This window comes from Cryptotermes secundus, unplaced genomic scaffold (assembly GCF_002891405.2).
Source record: "Cryptotermes secundus unplaced genomic scaffold, Csec_1.0 scaffold579, whole genome shotgun sequence".
NCBI classification, from domain to species: Eukaryota; Metazoa; Arthropoda; class Insecta; order Blattodea; family Kalotermitidae; genus Cryptotermes; species Cryptotermes secundus.
Genome location: NW_019719366.1, coordinates 1,232,902 through 1,245,630, shown reverse-complemented (window position 1 = coordinate 1,245,630; position 12,729 = coordinate 1,232,902). Strand labels below are relative to the sequence as shown.

At 36.1% G+C, this 12,729-nt stretch overlaps 1 protein-coding gene across 2 annotated transcripts in view; it reads left to right on the top strand.

Annotated features, from left to right (window-relative positions):
* The first annotated feature begins 9,704 nt into the window (after positions 1-9,704).
* The window catches only part of LOC111864827 (nuclear pore complex protein Nup153), a 33,568-nt gene continuing 30,543 nt past the window's right edge, over positions 9,705-12,729 (top strand). For both annotated transcript variants that reach the window (XM_023852372.2, XM_023852364.2), the window contains exons 1-2: positions 9,705-9,907; positions 10,388-10,622. In XM_023852372.2, the coding sequence (XP_023708140.1) occupies positions 9,839-9,907; positions 10,388-10,622 (304 nt within the window). In that variant the 5' untranslated portion in view covers positions 9,705-9,838. The remainder of the gene's footprint in view (positions 9,908-10,387; positions 10,623-12,729) is intronic.

Genomic DNA, 12,729 nt, shown 5'->3' with positions numbered 1-12,729 from the left:
TGTTCTGGAGTTTTTAGTTTTTACTCTTGTCTGTAGCACTGTGTCCTCTTTTGTTGTTTTTCATGTGTGTGTGTGTGTGTGATGGCAGTTACCAGCTGGTAAGAATGTGAGCATGGAAACAGAGGAGTGTCCACTTCTAGGAACTGATGCCTGGCAACAAGTAGTGAAGACATAGAAGCTTTAATGTTTGCAGTTAAAATAAACTTTAGAGCATTTAGATCAGTGAGACTTCTACAATTACTTGTAGCCATGAGTTAACAAGTGTTCAGTAAGTCCTATTACCAGTCCAAGCATGATAATACTATAACTAATTGCTCTCTTTTCAGCTGGTAAGCACTGGTACATGTACTGGCTAACAGCTGTGTATCAGCAAATGTGTAAGGTAACTCTATCCCTGTAACAGGCCATGGAGGCCTATAGGGTTGTGAGACATTGAAGGTCCCACATTATCTAGACACTGAGCTCACAGACGGCAGTAAGGCTGTAAGCCTTATGTGCTGGCCACCCTTCACACCCCAGGAAGACTCCTGGTACTCATTTCTGTTAGAGACTGAGTCGAACCCAGGGTGATAGTGTGGCTGGAAGGATTAGGTCAATTGAAAAAAAAAATTACCTCATTTGGGACTTGAACCTGCAACCTTCCGGCTTGTAGCATAGTACCTCAGCCAACTATGCTACCATGTGCCCCCCACCCGTCTAAGTACAAACCATGCCCAATGTTGCTTAACTTCGGTGATCAGACGAGAACAGGTGTTTTCAACATGGTATGGCCATTGGTACAGCAAACACTTGTTATGACAGAAAAGTTTTCACCAGAGGTTATCCATAATGAGGAATTTGATGGGTACATTTTATTATTTTAGTCTTTTCCATATTTAATACCAGCCGATTAACCTCAAACCATTTGATGGTGTTATATAGAACGTTAAGGATTCCACTGAGTTCTTTATAACTATTATTGGAAATTGAGATAGTCCTGTCATCAGCATACATTATCATATTAGAGTTATCAAAACCCAGGAAGTTATTAATGTAGATGTTAAACAGTAGTGGCCCCCCTCTGATCCCTGAGGTGCACCAGATTTAACAGTTTTCCAAGCTGAATAATTACACCTAAAAATTCAGTTCCACTCTTTGCTTCCTATTGTACACGTATGACTTAAACCAATCTAACAGTAAAGCTTTGACACTGTAAAACTTCAATTTTTTAACAATAATTTATGATTTACACAATCAGATGCTTTAGTCAGGTCACAAAAAACATCTGAAACATATCTGTTGCTGTTCCAAGTATTTAAAATTATTTCAGTAAGTGTATATGTAGCATTACTTGTAGACAACACTTTTCTAAGACCATATTGTTCTCTAACAAAGATATTGTGAATCTGGAAATACTGATTAAGCCTACGATAAATCAGTAAATCAACGATATGATAAAATCAAAAACATTTGAAAAACTGGTAAGCAAGGAAATAGGTCTATTGTTACTTAATTCAAACTTTCTTCTTTATTAAATAACAGATTAACAACTGAATATTTCAAACAATCCAGAAATTTACATACTATTAAGGATTTATTAAAAATATATGCTAAAGGTTTAGCAAGGAATTTTCCACAGATTTTTAAGATTCTATTGGAAATATACCATCATAGCCTGATGAGCTCTTACTCCTTAAGAATGCAAATGTACTAATAATTTCAGATTCCATTAACATAATAATTATATCAGGAAAATCTTGGGAGGAAGAATTATTAAGGTATAAAAGGGCAGGATAAATGTCAACCTACACCTAAAAAATAATCATTAAAAGCCTTAGCTGCTATATCCAGTTGAATAGATGAGTCACCTGATGAAAAAATGAAGGGTATGCTTTATTTTTTACTTTTCCTATTTCATTATTTACAATGCTCCAAGTTGTTTTACATTTTTTCAGCTGTCATTAATAAGCTGTTGTAATAATTACATTTTGCATTTCTGATCATTTTCCACAGGATGGTGCAATACTGATTGTAATAATTTTTTATTAATGGGCAATTGCTATTTCTACTACAAATGTGAAGGCTATTTCTCTTTTTGCAAGATATTCTTACTCCCTGCATTATCCTGGAGTTATTCACTAACTTTTTAGTTGTATGATGCACGGGAAAGTAGGATTCAAATTATATTAAAAGTGAATTTAGAAATGAAAACTTTTGTTAACATAATGATGGGAATAAACATCACTCCAATATTCATCTTTCAGCACAGTAACAGAATTTAATATTGATGCTTTCATTATTATCCTCTTATTCAATTCAATTCAATACAGATATTTATTTTATTTATTTATTTACTTCGTATCCATGGATCATTATACATGATATAGGACAAGTCAAATACTTTACAATAATAAATAGTAAAATAATATTCTAAGATAATACAATGATGATTCTGATAATAGAACTAATATAATCGTTTAACACACGACACCACTGCATGCCTCAAGACCAGATCCTATCCTGGCACGAGATACCCTGGTATCCTTGATCTTGTTCCTGTAAGAAAAAAATACAGAGTAGGGCAGTAGGCATTCCTATAACATTACTAATATTAAAATCTACAAGTTAATTATTCTTGAAAAAAAATATATGTTTACAAGTGATTAGAACTAGGATTTGCCCCCAAACAAGAGAAACTCATCTATACTATTAAAACAATGATCAAGTAGGAATATTTTCAAAGTAACATATGAAGTCCAATATTATTGAAATTGTTTTTGTATTAACTTGTATTACATGGCACTATGAACAAGTCCTCTTTTCTCCTTGTATTGTGTGATTGTATTCCTGAATTGGTTATGAAAACATTCAAATTGGTTTTTATGTAAACTAGAATTTCATATATATACAGACATAGTAAAGGTAATATATGTAGCAATTTAAAATATTGTTTACAACTAATGGTTTTTGGGATTTGTATCATAGCTCTCTTCTGCTACCTAAAGATCAATTCTGCATTTCCTGAATTGCCCCAAAATATCAATCCATATAATAACAAGGATTGAAAATAAGCATAATATAAAGTGCGAACAGTCTCTAACCCTGATACTCTTTTGACTACTCATAAGGCAAAACATATTTTACATAATTTATTTGCTAGTTGTTGAGTATGTGCAGTCCACCTTAGATTCTTATCCAACCAAACTCCCCAAAATTTTGTATGTTCTGTATAATTGATGACTGTATCATAGAGCTTTATTGACGGGCATTCGACTTGTACTTTTTGAGGTTTATGAAAGTATATTGCTCCTGTTTTTCTTTATTAATAATTAATCTATTTCAGACCACTCTGTGAGTGCATTTATTTTATTTATTTTCCTTTGGACATCATTAGCACTATTTCCTGTTATAAGAATACTAGTACTGTTGGCAAAAAACGTTCGTCTTCCATGTTCATTGCCAGCTTCTAGATCATTGATACAAAGGGCGATCCATATATAATGCCTCCTATTTATTTGTGTTAATCTGTAATGTATGAGCTGGATGTTAGTGGTTGAACCTTCCCGCCTGTGTACTATTAGTTTGGTTGTCATGCGACATATAGTGACAGCACAGCAGTCTACCAAAATGGCATGTGACATAGAAGTGCGTACGAAACAGATATGTGTTATTGAATTTCTCACTGCCAAACAAATTGCACCCACTGACATCCATTGACGCTTGCTAAAGGTGTACAGAGACGATACAGTGGATGTCAGCACAGTGAGGTGGTGGGTAGTGCATTTCAACAGTGGTGAAAGTGAAGTGCACGAGAAACCATGCCCTGGGCGTCCCTGCTCAGCTGCCACTCCTCACGATGAATAGCGCCTCGATCAGCTCATCCATACAGATCGGCGGATAATGACCAGGGAACTGTGTGCACGGCTTAACATCGGCTGTAATGCATTGGAAACGATGTTGGGGAAGCTGGATTATCACAAATTGTGTTCCAGGTGGGTCCTGCGGATGCTTACACAGGACCACAAAACTCATCAAATGGAAGTCTGTCAGGACCTGGTGCACCAGCTTGAGGCTGAAGGTGACAAGTTTCTGGACAGCATCGTCACCGGAGATGAGACACGGTGTCACCACAAGTCGGAACCCAAAAAGAGTCCATGGGGTGGTGACATCCGGATTCCCCAAGAAAAAAGAAGTTCAAGACACAGCCATTGGCAGGGAAAGTGATGAGCATGGTCTTTTCAGATAGGCAGGGTGTGATTTTGTTGGATTTCCTGGAGCCTGGTGAGACTGTCAATTCTGAACGCCACAAGATTACGCCGATTAAGCTGAAAGCCCACATTTCCCTAGTCAGGCCAGAGAAGCAGGCAACCTTTCGCTTGCAACACGATAACGCTAGACCCCATACCAGTTTGGCTGGACTGTCCTACCACATCCATTTTATAGCCCCAATTTAGCACCTTCAGACTTCCATCTCTTTGGGCCTATGAAAGATGGACTACGTGAGCAACATTTTCCAGACAATGCTGTCATTGCAGCTGTAAGAAAGTGGCTTGCCTCTGTTGGCGCAGACTTTTATGAGTGCGGCATACAGGCTCTTGTTCATCGCTGGCAAAAGTGCATAACGAATGGTGGTGATTGTGTGGAAAAATAACTAAGTAGCTGAAATCATGCTCTATTTAATTTAATCTATTTAGTCTGAGAGACCATTAATTATAGGCAGAACCTTAAATAGGTTCACTCTAGAGATAACTCTAGGACATGAAGTGTTAAATCTAGTAGGAAAATCCACAATGTAAAACAAATTATATGACTGAAGAAGACATGGAATTGGAATCCTTAGAGAAATCCACATTTAAATCCCCACATATGATAAATTCAGTTTTACCATTACATAAATATTTTAAAGTTAAGTCCAATGGTTATCAGCATGTACTGCAGCACCCATGCCCTTCTGTACTTGTTGCACAACAAGGAAGCTTAAAAACATCATCAGGGGTTTCCTTGCCATGACTTGTGAACAGATTTTTTTAAGAAGCATTGGGTGCCCTGAGAAATGACTGTAGGTTATCCAGAAAAGTAGGGCCATCATCCTCACAGCTAGTTCCACACAGACCTATGATGGCAAGTGCACTGATGATGTTAGTCTTCAGGGCATCTACAAACTGCCCCACAGTTGGATTATTGTTCAAACCAGACTATGAACGAATAGCTCCAAATGTGTTCACAAGGTGATCATCAAACAGCTGTTGCAGGTATTCACCACAGCACCCTCCTGAGAGATAATTAAAAAGGAAATCAGTGGGCTTCCTTACATGATGGGCTGACTACCATACTTATTCAGATTTGAAAATAACACATGTTACTTTACAAGGGACTGCCATTATAACAATACTGTATATTTGATTAAATTATTCCTCACAGCAAAGTCTTTACCACCTTAGTCTCTTATAAATCATATTACTCATAGTGTGTTTTGCTTTTCAAACATTTTTAATTACTCTAAAAACATTTGTGACATAGTCTAAATAACTTATATATTGATAATATTGTGTTGTAGCATCCTGTTGTACTCTTCTAATTGATTATAAACCTTATTTTACAGTCTTATGTGAAACTATTTATTAACTTAGAAGTCACTTAAAAAGTTGCATATGAGACTGTAAAATAAGATTTGTAATAAAATTGTATATTTATATACAGTTTCATAAGTAATGAATGATGACAATGATGTTTGTTTGACCACAACATCTACCATCAGAATATCTGTGGTTTGAAATCTAAAATTAATGAACTGCTAAGTTTCTTATATCCTGAGCTACCCCATATCATTTGTATTAACAAGCACCATCTAAAGTATGCTGAAATTTATAACACTGTAATGGAAAATTACATGCTTGGGGCCAGTTTTTGTAGAAATAATGCTATGAAAGGTGGAACATGTATATTTGTTCTCAACTATATAAAATTTGTTGCTGTAAATCTTGATAAATATTGTGTAGAATTTGATATAGAACTTTGTGCAGTAAAAATTTGACATGAACCAATATATGTTTATATTTTATCTGTGTATAGAGCCCCCTCCTGTAATTTTAGTAATTTAATACTCAAAATGGGTGAGGTGCTCAAATCATTATACACATCAAAAACTGAATTCATTATATGTGATGATTTCAATATTGATTACCTCACTGATAATCATAAAAAGAATCAACTCAGTTCCCTATTAAATTCTTACAATCTCTTTAGTACTGTTAACTTCCCTACTAGAATAACCAATACTTCTAAATCAACTATCGATAATATATTTATTGATTACTCCAGAATGGGAAAATTTGAATTATCACGTATGTATAATGGTATGTCTGATCATGATGCGCAATTAGTATTGATCCATGATATTACTATGCCCCTCATGTTAAATTTTTACGTATGATAAGAAAAATTGACATATTCCTTGTTAAATTTTAATTATAATCTTAGTAATGAACTTGGGAATGAAGTATTTGATAATAATGAAGTGAATGCTGTTTTCAACGCATTCTTTAACATTTTCTTAAGACACATTTGTAATAGTTTTCCCAAATGTCTCACTAGACCCCATACTAATACTAAAGTGTGGATATCATCTAGTATAAAAACTAAATGTAGCATAAAAAGACATTTGTATTTAAGCTGTAAGGAGAGTAATAACCTAATATACAAAGTTACTGTAAGCTATTCTATAAAGATTTTTCTAGAAATATTATGGAAGCCAAACGTTCATATTATGATAAACTAATTATAAACTCCAATAATAGAAATAAAACAACTTGGAATATTGTTAAATCATTGACCAGGAGGAAACCCTATCATGAAAGTATACCAAACTTGAGTGCTCCCGATAGATCATATATCAATACTAAAATGATTGCCGAATCCTTCAATAAATATTTTTTATCAATAGCGGAGACCATTACCAAAAGTACACTAAAAAATTGTGATATATTTGAAATATGTAAAAAGGCTAATGAATATTTAACTGATATATTTACAACCACTTTCCCTCCGATCAATTATAGTTATGTTACAACAAATGAAATTGAAAAAAAAAATTATAGACAAATTGAAAATAACCAATTCTACTGGGTATGATGAGATCCCTATCAAAGTATTAAAAAGTTGTAAACACTTTATTAAGACTTTGTCATCATTTGACTATCAACAGTGTTTTAGCCAGTGAACAGTTTGGATTTCGAATGAATTTTTCCACTGAAAAGGCCATTAATAGATTGCTTGACCTGACCTTAACTGCCCTAAATGCTGGCCACAATGTGGGTGGAATTTTTGTGATTTGAAAAAGGCCTTTGATTGTGTCAACCACAAGGTTTTATTATCTAAGTTGGAATTCTATGGTATTGCGGGTCCGATGCGTAAATGGATAGCATCTTATCTTAAAGGAAGGTTTCAGAGAATTAAATTACAAGGTAATGATAGTAACCTAAATACCTATTCAAATTGGGGCTTAATATCCCACGGTGTCCCACAGGGATCCATTTTGAGTCCCCTGTTATTCTTGATCTATATTAATGATTTACCTCTAGTATTAAATAGGATTTTCTATCCTATCCTCTTTGCTGATGATACTAGTGTGATTATATCCAATCCATATCCTCTAATTTTCCTGCATAGTGCGACTGAAGTTCTCAATAAATTAAAATTATGGTTTAATGCTAATTTATTGTTCATAAACTTTCTAAAACTGAATTTGTCAAGTTTAATACTAAAAATATGCATGAACATGAGATAAAGATAGTGTAACATGTTTTGCCACTGAAGACGCCGTTCGGATTGTTAATTGGTTTATTCAACAACCTGCGAATCGTAACTACAATTAATTATAACACTGTTGCGGGTTTAGACAATTTACAAACCCCAAACAATAATCTCTTCACACTAATATTCAATAGTCTTCTCTTATTTACAGTACAACACGGGAGCTATACAAGTGTCGCCGTATTACACTCCCAGTACCTTCTCACACTATCGCCTCTCACGTTCACGATTTACTCGCTACAACTGAACTCGGCGACCGCTACACTTTAACTATGTCGTATACTGCAGGCTTTTTATGGCGTTCGCTGTTGTCTGTTGACCGTGTCAACAGTGGCGTAGCGTGCCACGTCATCGCGGGCGATCGCGGGGGTTGGGCGGACCGCTGACTCACTTGCCACGTCACAGTGGCCAGCGCTGCCACGTCGGCTCGGTGAAGGGGCGGGGGCGGAAAGCCGACCGTCCCGCAACCGCTGCAGCGACAGCGCTCGATGCCGCCACGTCACAGGAGGTCTACGGCTTGGCAACAGCGCGGTACAGTTACGTCACCATCGAGACCGACAGAGGCTGTCGTTACTGTTGCTGCGATCAAGCGGTTATATAAGGCAGTGTTAGGCAGAAAACAACTTCAGTCGAGTAGCAGGTGCTAACCCGCCAGTACGCAAGAGTAGAGACTGGTAGAGATTGTTGTTTCGAGTTTATCTGATCACGGCAGTGTAAGACAGAACAGACTAGTAGTCCAGCAGTGAAGAGTCGAGTTGCAAGATGCTATCCCGGCAATATTTTGAGCCTAGGAGAAGAAGAATTGAATTGAGACGAGTCTTTGGAATGGGCAGTTACGGAATGATCGAAAAACTGGTAAGAGACTGCGAAAAGATTTTCATGTGTGATTTCAAGTTACTGTAAGATTGTACAAAGTGCGCAACATAGCTCAAGCAGTTAGTCGCCGGCTTCTCACCGCGGCGACCCGGGTTCGATCCCGGATCTGGTCAAGTAGGATTTGTGGTGGACAAAGTGGCGCTGGGGCAGGTTTTCTCAGAGTACTTCGGTTTCCCCTGCCAATCTTCATTCCACCAAATTCTTCATCATCATAATTACCCGGGGCAGGTACAATAGGCCAATAAGTGGCCAACGTACCGAGTGGACCCAGCTAGACTCCACCCCCCACTATGCGAAAAAATGACTGTACAAATATTATCTTGTTTTTTTTTTACATTATCTATGGTCTTGTCTTTATCTAAAACTCGTCCTGCTTATTTTTCAATGCACGACGTTTCGGAGACTGGATTCTGTCTCCGTCCTGAGGTAAAACCTACTCAGTTGAGCTTTCTTTTAAAAAACACGTTTCGGAGACTGGATTCAGTCTTCGTCTTCAGGTCTTTCCTTGTGCACAAGGAAGACAGCACGAAAACATACACAACAAAAGGGAACGACATTAAAAGATAGGATAGAAACATCCTACGATGGAAATTAACAATAGAAACAACGAATTGCCTAAGGGCATAGAAGACAAAGTGTACAGTGCTGTAGTCTCCTCAGATAATAAATGTTGCCTGATGATGACCCATATGTTGCCGAAACATGTAACACCAAGAACAACAAATGTATATAGTTAATGGCATTTTAACACATTTAACAAACACTTTTAGTAAATTATATACATTTTAGTGTTCTTTTAAGAAAGGCGAATTGTTGCATTATAGACGGAATATTTTACAGTTTAAAAATGATGCGACACCACTCCTGCATGTAACTTTGCAGTCATTTGCGTCTCGGTTACTTGGTATGAGCCATGGATTAAAGTCATACAAACTGTTAATGTACATTTTGAAAACAATTTTGAGAAGGCTATGATATTTACACATATCGGCAGTCGTTTGTTCGCAGTTGCAATGAATTCCGGTTGAGTGTTGCATCACGTGTGGCCTCCGACCAATTGGAGTTAACGTAGATGCCGCCATGTTAACCTATCTAGGGGCTATAGGTGTCAGGAAATTATTTGGAACCAGAAAAGCGAAGTCATAAATGTGGTTTTAATAACGGAGAAAGTATGGCTAAAGGAAGTAGTGGTTTAAGGAAGAAGAAATTGCATTCTTCGAAACCCTATGATGTCTCAAATGTAAGTAAACTAGTCGCAATCATCACTTCGCGCGTAATGATGAAAATAGATAATGAAGCAAAATATAACGACCCCTTATAGAGGATTTGAATAGACCAGTAAATGAAACAGAAATGTATTTCATATAGTCGTGTGATATGTCTGTTACTAATTGCGTTGGGCTGCATAAGATGTTACAAAGTGATACTCATGTAGTGGAGTTTTTCTTGTGTGGAATGTATCAAGGAAAATTCCTTTCAGGGAATTATAATATGTACAGTTGCATGTCACATTGTTTTGCAATGTTGACAAGTGGTGGATTTTAATGGTTTCATGTTAGGACAAATTTAACTTTGCTTTGAACTAGGTTAACTCGTAATGAGGTTATAACTGCTTTCGTTTTCGAAAAGATAGACCTTAGTTTTAAATACGGATACGAATATGTTTATATCATCACCCAATTAATGTATTTAACCTAGATTTTTATGCTTTTTCTTGCAGTCATTTGTGAAGAAAGTCACTTCTCGTGTAACAAACCTACTTCCACAACCAGCATGGCTGAGCAAGTGGTTTACTGCATCTGTGGATGCGGTTAATTCAAATGACTCTGGTTCAGAGGATGACGATGATGATACTGCTAATATGCACACACATCCAGTAAAGCGAGCCAAGATTGAATTGAATCAACCGTTTCCTCCAAATAGTTTTAAAGTATCTACAATTGGTAATGACCAAGGTATGTCTGAAGAATTTAAATCAATCCTCATACATTATTCTGTTATAAGGTAACGTTGATCTTGTGATCCCTTTTTATTATTTGTGTAGTTGATAAATTGTGGCTTGTAGAATGAGATCATATTGCGAAAGGAGCAGCTTTACAGATTTGACAAATGCATACAAGATGTCAGAGTGCATTAATGGAGACTGCTTACAGCAATGTCAACTTTCACTTGAGGCTCAGTAATCCTGTATTACTGTTATATCATAAAGCAAGAAAGAATAAAGTGAACAGAATAGTGAACATGAATCAAAACATTGAATATTATATTTAAGCATTCTGTTACACTCACACAATATATATGAGACAAACTCCGTCTTAAGTGCAACAATTTAATTGTAGTTCTTTCTTCTTCCCTTCCTCCACACTACATGTTTCGATCCTAAATGGCCATCATCAGGTGTGTATTCTTACATAGCTGCTACACTGCCCGTAGTTTAAAATTTAAAATCACCAGTCTTTCCAATTGTATGTATGTATGTATAAAATATTTGTTAACCTACACACGTCAATTTGATTTCTAAAATTGGCACTTTTTTAAAACTTCAATTCAAATTAAAATGTCTATAAATTTTCTGTTCTTTTTCTTTTTCCAAATTTTTAAAAATTAAAATTTTCTCGGGGTACACGCCCTATGTCTATAGTGCTGCAGCGGCCACTTCTTGTTTTATCGCTGTATTAAAGATAAGCAGCGACACACAGAGAGAGCCTACACAGAACAATACCTGAACAGCGATAAAACAAGAAGTGGCCGCTGCAGCACTATAGACATAGGGCGTGTACCCCGAGAAAATTTTAATTTTTAAAAATTTGGAAAAAGAAAAAGAACAGAAAATTTATAGACATTTTAATTTGAATTGAAGTTTTAAAAAAGTGCCAATTTTAGAAATCAAATTGACGCGTGTAGGTTAACAAAGATTTTATACATACATACAACTGGAAAGACCGGTGATTTTAAATTTTAAACTACGGGCAGTGTAGCAGCTACATAAGAATCCACACCTGATGATGGCCATTTAGGGCCGAAACATGTAGTGTGGAGGAAGGGAAGAAGGAAGAACTACAATTAAATTGTTGCACTTAAGACGGAGTTTGTCTCATATACAAAATATTGAAATTACTGCAAAAACATCTCGGAGGTTTTATAACGGCTGTCACACATTCTAGTTCAGGGTAAAGTACTCCTGCTTTGTATATGGAAGGTTGTATGATTAAATTTAATATCCAGACTAGGTCTTTTGTGGTTTTCCTCAACCTCTTCAGGCTAATGCCAGAATGGTAGCTCATTGGAGGCACAACTGTTTCCTTCCAGTTCCTTTGCAATTCATCACTCCTGTTACCTCATGCTACAGGGTCTAGGTGCTGGCCATCATAAGATAGTCAATGAAAAAGAAGGTAGCTCATAAGATAGCAACTGTGTCGTAAGCCATGCTCTGCAACACATGCATAATGTGCTTGGAGGTAATTATCCTTTACTGAAATACCCCAACACAACTTTAGGATGAACAGATTTGATCCGGCTATGACAGGAAATAAAGAGAGAAAAGATGGAATTTCTAGAACTCTAAATATATTTAATGAAAGGAAATGTGTCTGATAGTACTTCTAAATTCCTGGTACACAGTATGTCTTGACCTTGTCAGTGATTTTAATATGAAGTAAGCAGTTTTCCATATATATATGCCTCTGTTGAATTGAATTGAATTGAATTTATTTACGTTCTATAAATCCTAAGCAGGTTAGTACCTTTGGATACAGAACAAGTCCAAATGTTACATACATAAGTACAGGCAATTTTAGCTTAAAAATTAATATAACTTAATTTTACATCATTCTCTATTTACATTGAAGTATTCATCTAAAGAGTAGAAGGAATGAGCATGTAGATAATTCTTTAACTCTGATTTAAACTTTTTAGTATCATTGCCCAAGTTTTTAATACTTTGTGGCAGATTGTTGAACACTTTTATGCCAGTAAAGTAGACTCCTTTTTGATATACTGATAAAGTTGATGAGGGTAGGTGGAAGTTGTATTTTTGTCTAGTATTCATGTTATAGACATCAG